Below are 19,455 nucleotides of genomic sequence, written 5' to 3' on the forward strand. Positions count from 1 at the left end.
GCCTTTGGCACTACGCCACAGACCTCAAGAACATCTTCACCTGCGTGGGAGCCTCCAGCCACCTTGAGACAGGGCTTACCACCCCTGGCAAACCCCCAGTAGCTCTAAAACTCTTTCCTTTTCTTTGTCTTAACTGAAATCTGAGCCCCTTCCATTGGAGACTTGTTTTCTGATACTCCACAGGAGCAGAAGGTGATGAAGATGGAGGCTGGGATGGGTAATTTGTCCATTTCTCATTACCATTACTTTTCCCTCCTTGTTTAAAACCATCATCTTGCTTTGGAGCAGTTTAACTGTTCAACTATCATACCTAGCCACTGTTGCTGCTGCTGCTAAGTCACTTCAGTCATGTCCAACTCTGTGCGACCCCATAGACGGCAGCCCACCAGGCTCCCCCGTCCCTGGGATTCTCCGGGCAGGAACACTGGAGTGGGTTGCCATTTCCTTCTCCAATGCGTGAAAAGTGAAAGTGAAGTCGCTCAATCCTGTCTGACTCTTAGTGACCCCATGGACTGCAGTCCACCAGGCTCCTCCATTCATGGAATTTTCCAGGCAAGAGTACTGGAGTGGATTGCCATTGCCTTCTCCTACCTAGCCACATCATCTGGTATTCTGGCTATTTCTTTGGGGCACTCAGAACTTGGAACCTCACTTAAGATCTTCTGTTCTAGGCCACTACTTCTATAGTAACTGTGTTTTTACCCTAATATCATCCCCTGTCTTTCCCATGTTCTCTCTTGCTCCTGTGCTTTTATGCCTGCAGTTTCCTCCCTTTGGAACTGTTTCCGTACTCTTTCACCTGATAAAATCCAGCTTGCAGTGTGTGGCCGGATAGGTTATCACTTCTTTCCCAGGTGGATCTGTCTCCCCTAGAGTTGGTCAGGCCTTCTTCCTCTGTGTTCCTATAATTTTCTCTAATTTGATATTTATTATTCTTTAATATATTTTGTTTCTGATTTTTAAATGTCTTTTCTACTATATTATTATTACCCGAAAAGCAAGCACTCCCTGTTCTTTATTTTGTAACTTTTTAACCCATGGCCTGGTGCGTAGAAGGTGTTCAGTACCTCCTGGCAGAATGCATACGATTCCAGCTGCTTGTCTTCTGTGTGCCCGTATAAGACTGTAAAGGCCGAACAAAAAGTAGGAGACCGGTATTATTACTATAGCTAGTTCATATCTAGCTCAAATAGGTAATAATTAAATAACTAGTTAAATAATTAAGTACAGACACACCACTGGTGGACTTAGGTTCAGAATGTAAGTCTGCCCTTTACCTGCTATAGTTTTATGCTTTATTCCTGTTAACCTTATCACTGTCACCCTACTTTTGTGTTTCTGCCAGTTTTCCAGTCCCCTTGCTTTAATCTTTTGGCATTTCTTATTCTCAAAACATAGTGAATATATTTGCTTATCTTGGATGTTTTCTTTTTCATGAGTCTTGTCTTTTAAGGCTATAGTGTGTTACATTTAGGACACATCTGATTCAGTTGAGATCAAAAATAACAACATACAGGCTTAACCAAAAGGAAGTTAGAAAGAAAAACTAGTAATGGAGTATAAAAATAAGGTGCAACATTAATGGTTAAGTATAAAAAATAGTAATGTTCTTAGCAATAGCTGTTGAGGAAAGGGGATGAGAAGTAACAATTTAAGATGCTTATAATCCACAGACTGTGTTGAGAGTTTTACATACATGGTTTTATTTATTCCATACAATAACCCTGTGAAGCAAATGTTGTGTGTATTACGTAGGTCAGGAACCAGAAGTTCAGAGGGGTTAAGTGACTTGCTCAAGGTCACAGAGATGTTAATGTGCAAACTTGGAGTTCAACCCAAGACTTTTTCACTTTTTAGTTCCTCTCCTCTTCTGCTTCACATATTTTAAATTGGTGTTTTATTAGCTTATTTTTGATTTAAGAGTTTTGGAAGTTAGCTCAGACATTAACACGGAAGTGGCAGTTTGAAGACAGAAGATCATGTGGTTTAATAACCTTAGAATAATCCTTAGAAGCAGCTAACTGATTTGAGGGGGGTGGTTTTATATTATAACCTCTTCAAAGATTATTAATTAATAGTGCAGAGAGCAATATTTAAACAGCAAGTAGAGCTCTCACCAAATCTCTTGATGCAAATTTTAATACAGTCTAAAATTTGTGCTGATTTTTCTTTGGACAGTTGTCCAGAATTGTTCATGCCTGCTTAGATGATTAACACATTATAGAGACTTTATTTTCAATGTACTTTGTTAAGAAGAAAAATGTGTTCAGACTCTATTGTGAGAAATGAAATAAAATGATTCCTTGGCCAATCTGCTCCTCTTCCCATTGACACCACCCCACACACACATACCTTTACACATATACTCATCTAATACACTTACTCACTGCCTGTGTCACTTAGATTCTTCCCTCCATCTCCACTGATTTGTCTTCTTTCCTACCATTTTGTACCCAGCTTAGCTCAACTCCTTTTCTGTAGGTCCCAGTACTTCAAGAAAGTTTTTCCCACAGAGATTTCTCTGTAAACCAAAAAGCAAACTTGGATTTTACCCCTGCAGTGTGCACTCAAAAGTTTATTAATTATCCCCCCAAAGTTGATTAATTACCATCACTTGGCGTAATGTTAGTTGCCACATATTGAACAATAAATAGATCCCTGCCATTAACAGTCTTATTGTAGGCATTGTGTACGGTCTGTGGGAGCAAATTATTTAATCTCTCTGTGTCTCAATGTCCTCATCTGTCATACAGGGATGATGCTTTGTTACAGTTCTTATGATGATGATTAAATGAATTAGTATTTGTGTAGTACTCAAAACAGAGCCTAGCATACAGAAAATACCACAGAATTGTTTTTATTTACCAAAACAAGACTTAACTTCGCAATACTTCATCTAGTTCTAAAAAATCCTTTTGGTATCTTTACAAGTATCATAAGTTTAGAGATTAGTTTATAAAGAAATGTTGGCTCAAGGGCCAACAAGGCCAAAGTCGAGGGTGTTGGTCAGCCTGGGCTCTCCTTGGAGACGCTTAGGAATAATCCACTTCCAAACTGATTTAATTGTTGGCAGAGTCCAGTGCCTTGCAGCTGTAGGTCTGAGCGGGCTTAGTTCCTGGCTTTCTGCTCCTGGATGCTGCCTACATTCCTTCACACATAGCGCCTCTGTCTTCTGACCTGTAATGTCCTGTCAAGCCCTTCTCACAGTTTAGATCTCTCAGAACATTCTCTTCTGCTGCCAGCCAGAGAAAACGGTCTTCTTTTAAAGGTTCGTGTGATCAAATTAGGCCTACCCAGGTGATATCCCTTTGCCATAAACATAAAATGACCAGGGGTGTAACTCTGGGCTAAAGGTGGTAGAGGCCATCTTAAAATTCTGCCTATGGCCCCACCCTTCAGGCTGTCATTGAAAGATAACTATCCCCCTAGGTTTACCTGGTTATCATTCATTTAAGAGGTAGCCTCCCCAGGGTGACATCCGTGCCTGAGTCACGTTGAAATATTCCATCATATGTTGCACACCTTCCCCGTAGTAGATATTCAGTTCACATCCAGTGAATTAATTATACTTTCTGTTAAATGAATTGTGAGATCAAAAGATGAGCAGAATTGTTCCAGACCAGATAGTAAGAGCATCTATCCAATTGGAGGGGCGCTGTGCACTTGACACTTCATTAACATTTGGAAGGGTTTTTGTTTGTTTGTTTGTTTTTGCTTCTCTTTTTTTGAGGCTACATTTATTTATGATCAACCAAAGAGACTAAACAGTGGATGCATGGGCTTGGACTCTAATGCAATTCAAATGAGGTCAGGAAAATGCCACAAAAGAAAAAACCTTAAAAGGCATGAAGTAGATATTATAGTAAAATTGCTATTGGACTGTGAAGAAGGCTGAGCGCGGAAGAATTGATGCTTTTGAACTGTGGTGTTGGAGAAGACTCTTGAGAGTCCCTTGGACTGCAAGGAGATCCAACCAGTCCGTTCTAAAGGAGATCAGCCCTGGGATTTCTTTAGAAGGAATGATGCTAAAGCTGAAACTCCAGTACTTTGGCCACCTCATGTGAAGAGTTGACTCATTGGAAAAGACTCTGATGCTGGGAGGGATTAGGGGCAGGAGGAGAAGGGGATGACAGAGGATGAGATGGCTGGATGGCATCACTGACTCGATGGACGTGAGTCTGAGTGAACTCCAGGAGTTGGTGATGGACAGGGAAGCCTGGCGTGCTGTGATTCATGGGGTCGCAAAGAGTTGGACACGACTGAGCGACTGATCTGATCTGACGTCATTAGAGAAAGAAAAGAGCATGCTGGAAAACTGTGTTCGATTTAGGGCACCTCATTACCAGATTATTTAAGGGAAACTGGAGGGAGTTCAGAGACATAAAGAATGATGAAGAGGCTATAGGGATTAATTTACAAGCAAAGATTTTAAAAAACTAAACATGTATAGCTCAACTAAACATGTATAGCTTAACTAAACAACAGCTGAGTAGAGATGTAACTATTGTCAAATGCCTGATATCAAGAGAAGGATTGTGTTTTTCTAAAGAGTTGAGAGTCCGTTTCTAATTATTAGAATTAAATGAGAAATGAGAAAACAATCTTTTCTATCCAACTTGTAAGCAGTATTTAGACTGTGTGTTAGCATGTGAAGTGTCAGAGTTGAATCCAATCTCAGCTCCTCTACCTGCTACCTGTGGTAATTCAGACAACTCCTTTAGCCTTTTCCATTTTGTCATGTGTGGAGTGGGAATTATATGACCTATCTCACGGGGTTATTATGAGGATTAAATGAAACAGGTTTTGTGCCTGGCACAGGTTGTAAATTGAAAAGAATGGTAAATACTATTGGTATTCATTCTTAAGTGGTTAAGACTTCAGAGTGCTAGAGTCAGACACACCTGGGGTGCAAATTCAGGGGGTTTTTTTATTTTATTTTTATTTATTTGTGCTAGGTCTTCATTGCTGCACAGGCTTTTCTATGGTTGTGGTGAGCAGGGGCTACTCTAGCTGCGGTGCGTGAACTTCTCATTATGGTGGCTTCTCTTGTTGCACAGCACAGGCTCTAGAGCGTTTGGGCTTCAGTAGTTGTGGCTCCGGGGCTCTAGAGCACAGGCTCAGTAGTTGTCATACACGGGCTTAGTTGCCCCTTGGCATGTGGGATCTTCCGAGATCAGGGATCAGACTCCTGTCTCCTGCATTGGCAGGCAGATTCATTACCACTGAGCCACCAGGGAAGCCCTCTACAATTTATTAACTCTAAGTCTCAGTTTCTTCAACCCTCTGAGTGTTATAGTGAGGACTAATGAAATAATATAGTGTGAAATACTTATAATGATTGGCACATTAATTAGTAAATTTGTTAGTAGCTGTAGCATTATTTTAATTATCATTAACACAATCATCATTCCAGGGAGACCCTGACCAAAGTACTGGTATATATTCAAATTATTTCCAAATTTCCCCTATTATAAACAATGCCATATACATACCTCTGTTTCCATCATAATCAACACACACACACACAAACAGAATTCAGTAATTATTTGTTGAATTCAGTCTGCTAAGTTCTACCAATAATCATGTCAAAGACTTGTGGACACTGCATTGCTACAGAGATGCTGCAGTGGGCTTCTATACTCCTTGTGTGATCAAATTTATGGCAATAGATTTAAGTGCATCATTCACTGTAATAAAACTCTGACACTTAGATTTACCTGAATTTCTATGAAAGAATCCCTGCTTTTATAATGACATTTTCATTTTTGTCTTTTACACACCTAAGTGCTCCCTGTGGCTTCTCTTTACAAATAGGATTGTGTTGTTGTAGAATCAACTCTAGCTCGATTAAGCAAAACTAGTATTAGTTTAGAGGGCTTCCAATTAAAAGATTTTAAGATTAATCAGAGGGTATTAATCAGATGTATTCATCAGTGATAACTTCACAGAAAGTACAGGATGGCCAGAAAAAGAGCTACAGATGAGGAAAAAAAGCCACATGAAAAGATGCTAGATATTACTAGTCATTCAGTTCAGTTCAGTCGCTCAGTCGTGTCTGTCTCCTTGAGACCCTGTGGACTGCAGCACTCCAGGCTTCTCTGTCCATCACCAACTCCTGGAGCCTACTCAAACTCAGGTCCATCATGTCAGTGATGCCATCCAACCATCTCATACTCTGTCATTCCCTTCTCCTCCCGCCTTCAATCTTTCCCAGCATCAGGGTCTTTTCCAGTGCGTCAGTTCTTCGCATCTGGTGGCCAAAGTATTGGAGTTTCAGCTTCACCATCAGTCCTTCCAATGAATATTCAGGACTGATTTCCTTTAGGATGGACTGGTTGGATCTCCTTGCAGTCCAAGGGACTCTCAGGAGTCTTCTCCAACACCACAGTTCAGAAGCATCAATTCTTCAGCACTCAGCTTTCTTAGAGTCCAACTCTCAAATCCATACATGACCACTAGAAAAACCATAGCCTTGACTAGATGAACCTTTGTTGGCAAATGCCTCTGCTTTCTAATATGCTGTCTAGGTTAGTCATAGCTTTTCTTCCAAGGAGCAAGCGTCTTTTAATTTCATGGCTGCAGTCACCATCTGCAGTGATTTTGGAGCCCAGAAAAATAAAGTCTATCACTGTTTCCATTGTTTCCCCATCTATTTGCCGTGAATTGATGGGACCAGATGCCATGATCTTGAGTTTTAAGCCAACTTTTTCACTCTCCTCTTTCACTTTCATCAAGAGGCTCTTTAGTTCTTTGCTTTCTACCATAAGGGTGATGTCATCTGCATATGTGAGGTTACTGATATTTCTCCCGGCAATCTTGATTCCAGCTTCTGCTTCACCCAACCTGGCATTTTGCATGATGTACTCTGCATATAAGTTGAATAAGCAGGGTGACAATATATAGCCTTAATGTACTCCTTTCCCAATTTGGAACCAGTCTGTTGTTCCATGTCCAGTTCTAACTGTTGCTTCTTGACCTACATATAGATTTCTCAGGAGGCAGGTCAGGTGGTCTGATATTCCCATCTCTTGAAGAATTTTCCACAGTTTGTTGTGATCCACAGTCAAAGGCTTTGGCATTAGGGAAATGCAAATTGAAACTATAATGAGACACTACTACCAGAATGGCTAGAATTTTTAAGACATATCATCAATTCCTGATGATGATGCAGAGCAACTGAAACACTCATACATTGCTGGTGGGAACGCAAGATTGTGTAGCCATTTTTGAAGACAGTTTGGTATTTTGAAAATAAACAGCTACCATTCAAACCAGAATTTCCACTCCTTGGTATTGGTCCAAGAGAAATAAAAACTGCAAGTCCAAAACAAAAACCTGTGCCCAAATGTTTATAGCAGCTTAATTCTTAATAGTCCAAAACAGGAGACAACCCAAATGTCCATCAACCAGCATACAGATAAACAATTTGTGGTATATTCATACCATGGAATACTAGTCAGACTCAGCAATGAAAAGGAACATATACATGCAACAGCATGAATGAATCTCAAAAACAAATGAAAAAAGGCAGGCAGTAGATGCTAAATATTCTGTGATTCCATTTTAAGACATTCTAGAAAACTGTCTCTGCCCTGTTAGACTGTGATCTCTTTGATCTGATACAGCTTCTAACACCAGGATTGCATCAGAGTCAGCGAACTGGAAGCAGAAATGGCTAAATCTGATCAGTTTAGGGAATAAGTTTTAGCTCTCAAGTGAATCAGGAATCTAGATTTGGCCAAAGGTCAGTATAAGGTAGCCTAGGGTGAATCAGAGTGCAGCAGACTGTTAACAGGAGGACAGGGAGCCAAGGTGAAGCCTGCTGGACATGACATCATGAATATCAGCTCTAATGGATCCTACACAAGTTCATCCACTCACATCGCTGTCTGCCTCCAGAGAACGTAACCTTTCTTTGATGATCACTAATTAAAGCTGATTGCAGTTACTATCAAGGGTCTGGTTTACCTGCCTTTGACAAATTTCCAGTTGTACTTTGCTTGTCCATTTGCAGTATGCTTTACTGACCCTCTTCAACAACTCTTAAAAACTGGCAGTGACAGAGACCCCACTTACAAACCAGGTTGACCCCAGAGTTGCGTCAGTTTAATCGTGCTCCTAGTTATTTTCTGGCAAACATAAGAATCTGAAGCAAACGACCATCTTAATTGAAGTGTTTTTAATATGAAATATTTTATAATGCTAAGCTTGGCTCAGATATAACGTGTACCTCATAAATACAACATGTGCTATAAAGAAAAGAGCCTGTGGTTAAACTCACAAACTTAGATTCTGGTCCCTGAACTCCACCTGTTTACCCTTGGCTTGGCCACTTAGCCTCTCACTTAACTTCCACGGTGAATGAATCAGGTGGACTGATGCTCCAACATGAATCCCATGATTCTGAGGGTAGTTGGAAGGATGATTGGGAGGATGAAAAGAAAAACTTTTCTATTACTAGACTTAAGAGTTTTTAGACCTGACTTTTAGACTTTTCAGGTCTCAGACTGGCAGGCTTCAGCTGTGTCCAGTGTTTACATTATAACATACCTATTTTGGGGGAAAAGAACTGGCAAGGTTTATAGATAAGGATGGAAAAGTACTTAGTTTGTTCTTGCAACTAGTGGCCCATAATCAGGTTTTTATACTTTTCCTTAGAGGTGTGTATTGCAATAACTTACTGTAAGAAACAATGTTATTGCTCATATTAAATATTCTTTAAGTAGTTTTTCCACATCTTTGAAAGAGTTGTATTTTCTTCTAGGAAGGTAGATTTTATTTTTGACGTGGTGATACCCTTTTTTTAAGTTCTTAATCTAGTTCCTTTTATATCAGTGAAACCTTAATATTTAAAAATGAAATATTGGTAACTAGTCCTATAGAGACTTTTGACTACATAAGCCAGAATTCTAAAGTAAAGTCTTTGATGCATATGTGCATTTTTAATTTCTTAATTTTTCAACTCTTCTAGACCAGTTCTCTCTTTGTAGTCAAATTCATTGTAATCCCATCACGAAAGTATTGATCTTTTAGTAACCTTTATTGAAGCATTGTATTAATCCACATTCCCACACGGTAACAGACGGTTTGTATCAAACGTATCATTCAGCTTAGCTCAGGCCCCATATGGAACTAATAAGCCACGCAATAAGTGGCCTTGCGTAGATGCATGTGGCTTGGAAGGGTAAGAGTGTGTGTGTGTTGTCTAAACTGAATTTTTCCTGCCAAAACCTAAATGACAGAATGATTCTTGAGCCCCCAGTGTCTTTCCCAGCCTGGAAAAAGTGAGTGTTTAAAAAATAAAAATAAAATTGAGCACTTTGATATTAAATTAGGCCTCTTAACGCCAAAGGAGGATGCTCACCGAGTACAAGAACTCAGCATTTATTTCTCAAAAGTACAATCACACTTTATTTTAAAATATGATCTCCAGAGCTGCAGAAGACTTACCTAGTCAGTGGAGCACCATTTATCAAGCTGCATGAACTAGTTAATTTCAACTATAAGAGCTCTAACATCATAGTTGATCTGTCTATATAGTGATTTGAGATGAACCCCACATGTGGCTTCGGGAAAATACTGTATCTTTATACAAAAAGGTGGTGTGGGAGAGGAAAATAGAGAAACGATAGTTAATGGAGTTGACATGGCCGTAGTTGTCTGCTGAGGGCTGAATGTATCCCTGGCTCTGATTTTCTTCTTTGTTGTTGTTCCAGTAACCATAAAGCTAGATCTTCCTGGTGGTGGTGGTGATTGTTGTTTAGTTGCTCAGTCATGTCTTACTCTTTTCGATCCCATGGACTGCAACACACAAGGCTTTCCTGTCCTTCACTATCTTCTGGACTTTGCTCAAAGTCATGTCCATTGAGTCTGTGAAGCCATCCAACCATCTCCTCCTCTGTTGCCCCCTTCTCCTTGTTGTTTTAGTATAAGGATTTTCTTTTGCTAGTAGACCATAGTATTTGTTCATTTTCCCAGGGAAACCGCTGCAACATTGCTTCTCCTCACTTCCCATCTAATTTGTCATCTGCGTGTAGTTTTCACCTACTAGCCTACCATAGAGTTGCGCAGAAATTTAACAGCTCCCATGGAATCGTAAGCCAATCAGAGTGAAGCTGAAATTCAAGCTAATTGAAACCAAAATTCCACTTACAACTGCTTAGACTCTTTGGGTGGTGGTGCAGTAGGAAGTTGTTACAAAAGGTGTTTATTTCAGAGACTAATTTGAAGCAGTTAGACAGACCCAAAGCAACATTTTATTTGCCTGGGTTTCTTGGCATCTGCCTTCCCCAATCAGAATTGAGAACAGAGGGAGCTCCTTTTAGGAAAGTGTGGTATTTATTGATAGTAGTTCGTAAGGGCAGATTTTGATGGAATGTTGACGTAAGATTTCTCACACAAAAAGAATACTGTAGTCTTTAAATCTGTCCTTCACAGCTGCCTCCTAGTTCACTTTCCTGCCTAAAACCCTGTAGTAGACTCTTAGTGCTGTCAAGGAAGATAAATCTGAATCCTTGAGCTGAGTGTTCTAGGCCCTTGTTGTTGTTTTTAAATAGCCTTTATTTTTCAAAACAGTTTAAGTTCACAACAAAATTGAGCAGAAAGAAAACTAGCCCTATATATCCATATTATTTTATGATGCCGTATTTTAGAGAACAGAAAATATAACAAAAGGACTATATATTTATAAAAGAAACAGAAAATAGAGAAAAGTCAACAATGATTAACCACATTTTCCTAGCACTCAAGGAAAACTTCTGTTAGAACTTTATTCTTCAGGATCTTTTTCTCTGTTTATGTAAGCAGAGATATATTTTTCAAAGACTGATGTCATGCCGTACATGGTATCACTTGGCATTTTTTACTTAACAATCCCTTCTCACTAGACTCTCGAAAGTTTTAATGAACAGTCTCTAAAAACCAGGCCTCAGGAGTGTCCATTCTATATAAAAGTCCTGATTGAACTCTTACAACAATTTTATGAGACAAACATTTTGGTCCTGTTTTATAGAAGAGGCACAGACAGGTTCTGCACTTGTTCCAGGTTACATACATTATATGGTGAGAAGTAGACATGGGCGCAGCCGGTCAGTCAGAGACAGAACTGATTTGTAGTCCTTCCTCTCCTTTCTGTACCCTTAGTCTTTCTTCCCTGGCCTCACTCCTTCTTTAACCTCTTGCTTTTACTAATACCTTAACAGGGAGTTAACTTGTTAAAGAATCACTTAATAAAAATGTAGGTTTGTTCCTTTCCTGAAGTATTTACATTTTCATTTACATTTACATTTTAATAGTGGGTCATCTCTACCTGATATAGTAGGACATTAGGCTGGACCCCATTTTACTCCCTCCATTTTTAGACACTTCCCTTAAGGTGTCCAGAAGTGTATCTTTGTAGACTCTTCCATCAGCCTTACGCCTCAGTGAACACATGAAGGTTTGACACCCTCTTATCCAGCTTTGACTTCTGACATATCAGAAGTGAGCAAAACCAGAAATGGGGCTGAGTGGACCAGTGTTCCTCATCATTCACCTGGTGAAGGTGCACTACCCTAGCCATATTTTAAATGTATAGATGCCTGGTTCAAACCTATAACTTTTAGAGCATTTTAAAGTGGAGTCAGAACTTTGAAAGTCTCTTGGAGATAATCTAGTCCAGTGGGGTTTAAACTCCAGATGGGAATGCCTCTTTGGTTCTAACTCTACTCCTCCACAATTGCCCACAATCTCCTATTTGTTTTACACTTGGGCTTCTATATAATATTTCATGTGAATAAAGGATTCCATGGCTACCAAAAAAGGTAGTTTGACAATTATTTGAGTAGCCCTAGCTGAAGTCAAACTACTAGTAAGTGACACCACTGGTATTCAAACCCAAATCTTCTGTATCTAAGCTCATTCCAGTGTGTCATGATGCCTCTCATTTCCTCCCATACAGCATTAATTTTAACTTACTAACAAATATGTATTAAGTATATATTCATTTAGTTTAGGCTTTCCAAAGACAGCAGATGGAAAGGTGGTGTAGGAAGGGATTTGGCAGAGGGGTAAAATGCCCCCTTACCTTGGGATAATCAGAGAGCTACCTACAGGAAATAGAACTGGTGTTGGCTCTTTCAGAGTGGATAGAATAGATAGATGGAGGATGCCTAGAGGGAGACTTAGTGACAGGAAAGAGAGTCTCTCTCAGAGAGGTGAGTTCCAATAGCCAATATTGGAAAACTATTATATATATAGGGGACTTCATGATAAAAAAATTAAATATACTCATTTATGTCAGGCCCTAAAGAAATGCTACTAATAAAGACAAAATAATTTAAAATTGTAAGCACACAAAGATGAAAAGAACAGAAGAGACAAGAGCAGGTCATAGAATCGATAGCATTTTAGAAAATCACAAGCAGATAAATGATAAACTGTGAGTAGGCAGAATGGAGAAAACCAAAACCTAAACCCTTCAAGAAGCAATGTAGTTCAAGCCATAGAACTCCAGAGTAACCTATTTCACTTAGCATAGTACCCTCTAGGTCTATCCATGTTGTTGCAAATAGCAGGATTTCGTTCTCTTTTATGGCTCAGTATGTGCATGCATATGTATACCCCACCTCTTTTTTTACCCATTTATCTACTGATAGGCACTAGCTTGCTTCCATATTGTGGCTATTGTGAATAACGCAGCAATGAACGTAGGGGTGCATCCTCCAATCCTCAGCAAGTCCTGCCAATGTACAGACTATCTGATTAGCACTTTAAAGTTTCATTCATAAAGAAAAATTGACAACCAAAGATTACCAGACATTAAAGAAAGCCTGTAATTTTATTTTAAGGCTGAAACAAAAACAAAAAAGAAAAAAATCCAAAAGTAACAGAAAATGAAGATAGAGGAGACAGAAAATAAAAATAACAACAATAATAGAAAACAATCAAAATTAGAGGATAAGAGTTTTCATATTGAAAGGACTCACTAGCAAGGAAAACAAAAGCAAAGTAAACAAATGGGACTATATCAGACTGAAAATATTTTGCACAACAAAGGAAACCATGAACAAAATGAAAAGACTACCTACTGAATAGGAGAAGATATTTGTAAGTGATATATCTGAAAAGGAGTTAATATCCAAAATATAAAGAACTCAGGCAACTCAACATCAAAAAAACAGCCAACCCAATTAAAAAATGGACAGAGGACCTGAATAGACATTTTTCCAAAGAACACACAGAGATGACCAATGGACATATGAAAAGATGCTCAACATCATTAATCACCAGGGAAATGCAAAACAAAACTACAGCAACCTCACATCTGTCAGAATGACTGTTAGGAAAAAGACAAAAAATAACAAGTGTTGACAAGAATGTGGAAAAAAGGGAACACTTGTGCACTGTTGGTATTTTTCCAAAGAAACCAAAAACACTAATTTGAAAAGACAAATACACCCCTATTGCTGCATTATTCATGATACCCATAATATGGAAGCAACCTAAGTGCCCATCAGTAGATGAATGGATGAAGATGATGTGGTGCATACATGTGCGTGCACACACATACACTGGAACATTATTCAACCATAAAAGAGAACAAAATCCTGCCATTTGCAACAACATGGATAGACCTAGAGAATGTTATGCTATAAAGTGAAATAAATCAGAGAAAGACAGATGCTATATGATTTCACTTATACATGCAATCTAAAAAACAAAACAAATGAACAAGCATAACAAAACAGAAATAAGACTCATAGCTACAAACAGGAGGTTGCCAAAGGAAGGTCAGTAAGTGGGGGATGAGTGAAATAGGTGAGGGTAATTAAGAGATCAGATCAGATCAGATCAGATCAGTCGCTCAGTCGTGTCCGACTCTTTGCGACCCCATGAATCGCAGCACGCCAGGCCTCCCTGTCCATCACCAACTCCTGGAGTTCACTCAGACTCATGTCCATCGAGTCAGTGATGCCATCCAGCCATCTCATCCTCTGTCGTCCCCTTCTCCTCTTGCCCCCAATCCCTCCCAGCATCAGAGTCTTTTCCAATGAGTCAACTCTTCTCATGAGGCGGCCAAAGTACTGGAGTTTCAGCTTTAGCATCATTCCTTTCAAAGAAATCCCAGGGCTGATCTCCTTTAGAATGGACTGGTTGGATCTCCTTACAGTCCAAGGGACTCTCAAGAGTCTTCTCCAACACCACAGTTCAAAAGCATCAATTCTTCGGTGCTCAGCCTTCTTCACATACAAACTTTCAATTACCAAACAGATGAGCCACAGGGATGAAATGTACAGTGTGGGAAATATAGTCAATAATAATGTAATATCTCTGTATGGTGACAGATGGTAGCTATATTTATTGTGGTGATCATTTTGTAATGTATGGAAATAATCGAATCACTGTTTTGTACCAGGAACTAACATAGTGTTTTAGGTCAGTTTTACTTCAAAAATAAACTCATGGAAAGAGAGATCAGATTTCTGGTTAGTAGAGGTGGGAGGAATTGTGGTGGTGGGAGTGGATTGGATGAAAGTGGTCAAAAGATACAAACTTCCAGTTATAAGACAAATAACTACTAGGGATGTATTGTATACTACGATTAATATATTAACACTGCTGTATGTTATATATGAAAGTTAAGAGAGTAAATTTTAAGAGTTCCCATTACAAGGAAAAGATAATTTTTTTTCTTTAATTTTGTGTCTATATGAGATGATGGATGTTCTCTAAACTTACTGTGGTATTCATTTCATGATGTATATAAGTCAAATCACTATGCTGCACACCTTTAACTTATACAGAATTGTATGTCAATTATATCTCAATAAAGCTGGAAGGAAATAAAAACAAAGGACTCACTAAATCCAGACCAAAACAGTAAATGATAAAAGACCCAAACAAAAACTTATGATTGTAAAATTTCTGAATACTGGCATTAAAGAATAAAATCCTAAAGAGAGAAGAATCACTTCATACACATGGGTCAGGAATCAGAATGTTATCAGATTTCTCAATTGCTATATGCAAAATTAAATGACAGTGAAACAACATTCCAAAGGAAAAATCATTACAGCCTTGAATTTTATACCCAAGCAAACTATCATTCAAGTACGAGAATGGAATTAAAGATATTTTTAAATATTCAAAGTATTAAAAAAGATACCTCTCATGTGGCCCTTTTCCAGAAAGCCATTACAGAATTAGTTTAGTTCGGTAGCTCAGTCGTGCCCCACTGTTTGCAAGCCCATGGACTGCAGCACACCAGGCTTCCCTGTCCATCACTAACTCCTGGAGCTTGCTCAAACTCATGTCCATCGAGTTGGTGATGCCATCCAACTATCTCATCCTCTGTTGTCCCCTCCTCCTCCTGCCTTCAATCCTTCCCAGCATCAGGGTATTTTCCAATGAGTCAGTTCTTCACATCAGGTGGCCAAAGTGTTGGAGTTTCAGCTTCAGCATCAGTCCTTCCAATGAACATTCAGAACTGATTTCCTTTGGGATTGACTGGTTTCATCTCCTTGCAGTCCAGTTCAGTTCAGTCACTCAGTCGTGACCGACTCTTTGCGACCCCATGAACTGCAGCACGCCAGGCCTCCCAGTCCATCACCAACCCCCAGAGTCCACCCAAACCCATGTCCATTGAGTCAGTGATGTCATCCAACCATCTCGTCCTCTGTCATCCCCTTTTCCTCCTGCCCTCAATCTTTCCCAGCATCAGGGTCTTTTCACATGAGTCCAGGGGACTCCCAAGAGTCTTCTCCAACACCACAGTTCAAAAACATCAATTCTTCACACTTAGCTTTCTTTATAGTCCAACTCTTGCATCCATACATGACTACTGGAAAAACCATAGCTTTGACTAAACGGACCTTTGTCAGCAGATTTATGTCTCTGCTTTTTAATATGCTAACTAGGTTATTATATTCTAGAGAATATATATATTCTCTATTATAGAATATGCTCCACCAAAATGAGGCAGTAAATCAAAGAACAAGTGATGAGATCTTGGAAACAGCAGCCTCAACACAATTACAGTCAGCCCTCTGTATCCACTGACATAAAACCTGGGTATGGGTTATGGAGGGTTGAATGTTCACTATACATACAACACCATTTTAGATGAGGGACTTGAACATTTGCAGTGTTTGGTGTATCTTCAGGGTCTCCTGGAACCAGTCCCTTTGGGATATAGAGGGGTGACTGTAAACAGAATTTCTAGGATGATGGTGAAAGAAAGTTCTAAATAGGTAAAGAGAACCAGCCTAGAGAACAAACTGTTCAGATTGGAGCAGACAGAAGGTACTGCAGGAAATAATCTCCAAGGGATGGGGTATGGGCTTGATAGGTTGTTATATGATGTCTTTTTAACCAGATTGGAAGGATTTAAGGTTTTGTCCTAATTGGGGGAGAATCTAGTGATAGGTACATGGGTACTTAACAAGTAGGGTAAATGGCAATTATCATTTCAGGAAAAACAAACATAAGGCAAAAAAGGAATAGTATATTATATGGCTTAGCAGTGAACAGTATTTTTGTAGGTGTAAGGTAAACACTAAATATTGATTTAACAAAAAATGTTACATTCCAAAATAATTGAATATCTTGAGAGAATGAGGAAAAGTGTATTTGAGAGAGTGGACAGTTAAATCCTCATATTCTTTAATAAAAAGTAGGTAATTACCAGTAAGGAGATAAAATGTATTAAGAAAAGAGTAATAAAAGGGCTAAATTCTCATTTTGCATAATAGGAACATAGTAGATGATGTCTAAATGAGAGGGATGGAATAAGAAATATTAGTATAAGTGTATTTAGAAATATGAAGGTAAAGGAAAAAACAACCAAAAGTGGTCACTACTGAAGAGCAAAGAACTGTTGCTTTTTCATTATAAGCCTTTTAGTAGTTTAGACTTAAAACATTATATGTACTTTGTTTTAAATTTTTTACATACACACACACAGACTTTGGCCACCTGATGCAAAGAGCCAACTCACTGGAAGAGACCCTGATGCTGGGAAAGATTGAGGGCAAGAGGAGAAGGGAGCGACAGAGGATGAGATGGTTGGATGCCATCACTGACTCAATGAACATGAGTTTGAGCAAGCTCGGGGAGAAAGAGGACAGGGAAGCCTGGCATGCTACAGTTCATGGGGTTGCAAAGAGACAGACATGACTTGGCGACTGAACAACATATATGTACTATGTGGGAATTTCTATTTTAGTTCTATATGTTGAAGACTGAAAGGGTGACATGACAAAGGGTTCAGAGTTGTTACTGAGAGGTTCTAGCCTTGGCTTTGTCCCTTATCAGCTCTGAGACCTTGGGCAGGACACTTGTCCTATTACTGAGTCTTAGTTTCTTCACTTATGAAAAAATGGAGGATGGAAAAAGTCTCCATAATCTTTTTAAAGCTGTGATTGATATCCCAAGATTCTATGATAAAAATAATGCTAGGCAGCAAATGAGGAGTTAAGATTTGGGTGGAGGCTTGAAATTCCCACATTTTCCTTTTTTAGTCGAAATCAGACTTGGAGAGAAATTTTCATTGTGGTCTCTGAAAAGAATTCAACACCCACCTTCCACTGTTGAGCCCGGGGCAGGCAGTTGACTGCATACTGGCTCAGGGACACATAGCTTAGTGTTATTTTAGTGTGGGGTGGTTTTACTTTTTTGATACTTAATATTTTTCAGTATGAATCACAGGTGAAATTTCCATGCCATGTGTAAACAATTTCACTTTTTTATTGAAACAATGAATTCAGGAATGTCATATTGGGATGTCAGCCATTTTGCTTTTATCAGTGAATGGAAAAAATGCTTTTATATTAATATAAGAAATGATGTCATATAATATGGAGGAGATCTTATAATTCAAGGTCAGCAAATCTCAGGAGGTGATTTAGGTCACCAAGCTAGATTTGGAAAAGGAAAAGAATATTTTCCCTTTGTCTTCTCAAGGTTTGGGGTTTTGTTTTTTTCTAACCAATTTTCCTCTCAGACTTTGGGGTAGCTAGTCGAGTAGCATGATTGTGAAAAGGCGGCTCTGACTAATAATATCTTTGCCATTGAAACGTGTGGCTCTGGAGAAATTCCTTCCTCTTTCTGGGCATCAGTTTTCCCATCTGCACAAGAAAAGGGTTAACAAGATACCTTTTAGCTTTAACATTCTGTATTTCTTCCTCCTTATTTTATGCGTATGTTCCAACCATTAAAGAGACTAGGTTTCTTTAGGATTAGGTTTGGGGGTTTTCTTTGCAAGTTCAGTGTAGTGAGAGTGAACTCTTTGTTAAATGTCACTCACTCCCACTTAAGTGAAAAGTCAATTGAGTACTAGATACAAACAAAAGAAAAGTTACTTTGATTTTTTGTTGATAGTAGTTTTATTTTTTTTTAAGAGGAAAATATTTAAAGTTTAACTTAGCCACTTTTAAATTAGGTGCTGGAAAAGCAAAACTTTAAGGAAGATGACCCTTCATATATGTACATCAGTATGCAGTTTACAAAGTCCTTTCTTCATATATAGTATGTCATTTGAAAAATACATTTCTACAGGGCTGTACACGTACTGTGTATTTGACATCATGTGTGTGTGTGTGTGAATATGCACATTATACTTGACCTCGGATCTATATTATGCTTAGTGAGGAAGCAAATAGTCTTAGAGACAGAGGGAGAGGAGGCAGGAACAGACAGATGAAAACCATTTAGTAGGTTACCCAAGACACTTAGAAGGGCACTGAATTGTAGAAAATCAGCCTCTAGCAGAAATAAGTAAAACTAAGAGCAGATCTTAGCCACAGGCCATAGCAACTCTGTTCTCTGGTCCTAGAGAAAAAGGAAAGCTAAAAGCACAAGAGAAATAACATAAAGCACAGCCTCAGTCAAAAACGACTTGTTCTCTGTTTGTTTAATAAGCATGAAATGAGCACTAGCACTGTGTCAGATACTTGGGCATCAGAGACACATACAACATGAACCTTATTCTTGATTCTACAAAGGGAAGAGTCAGGGAAAGAAGGGCCGAACGTGCCCGTGTGTGATCCCCGCCTTCAGTACCTAAAAAGAAACACTGGTTTTATGGTGTGCGTGCCTGAGGTTGATGTTAGCAAACTCTACAGGGGTCTTGGAAATAGTCCTGATTCCATATAGTTGGTCATTCTTAGTCTTCTCTCACTTTAGGAGACAAGGGAGCAGGAAGTGAGCAGACTACCTTTAAACACCATCCAGAAAGTGTGGTTGAGATGGTGTTGGGATCATACAGTCACATTTCCTCATTAGAGTTTAAAGCGGGGTGGAGGGGGACGACTTCTTTAGTGGGTCATGTTTGGGAAGCATTGCCTAGTATCTGGCAGAATTTAATTCTGTCTTTCCATCTTTGCAGCTAAGATATCAACATGGACTAGGGACTCCAGACTTGAGGCAAACTCTTCCTAACCTGAAAAACTTCATGGAGCACGGACTAATGGTCAGGTG

General features: G+C 39.1%; 1 protein-coding gene across 6 annotated transcripts in view; it reads left to right on the forward strand.

Annotated features, from left to right (window-relative positions):
* Positions 1-19,455, forward strand: part of UVRAG (UV radiation resistance associated) — a 331,316-nt gene that overhangs the window by 283,230 nt on the left and 28,631 nt on the right. For all 6 annotated transcript variants that reach the window (XR_015141562.1, XR_015141561.1, XM_086338466.1 and 3 more), the window contains one exon: positions 19,364-19,455. Coding sequence is in view for 4 of the 6 variants with exons in the window: in XM_086338466.1 (XP_086194592.1) it covers positions 19,364-19,455 (92 nt within the window). In the remaining 2 variants the exon portion in view is untranslated. The remainder of the gene's footprint in view (positions 1-19,363) is intronic.

This window comes from Bos grunniens, chromosome 15, assembly GCF_055505025.1.
Source record: "Bos grunniens cultivar Pamir isolate PY7600 chromosome 15, Bosgru_T2T1.0, whole genome shotgun sequence".
Lineage (NCBI taxonomy): Eukaryota > Metazoa > Chordata > Mammalia > Artiodactyla > Bovidae > Bos > Bos grunniens.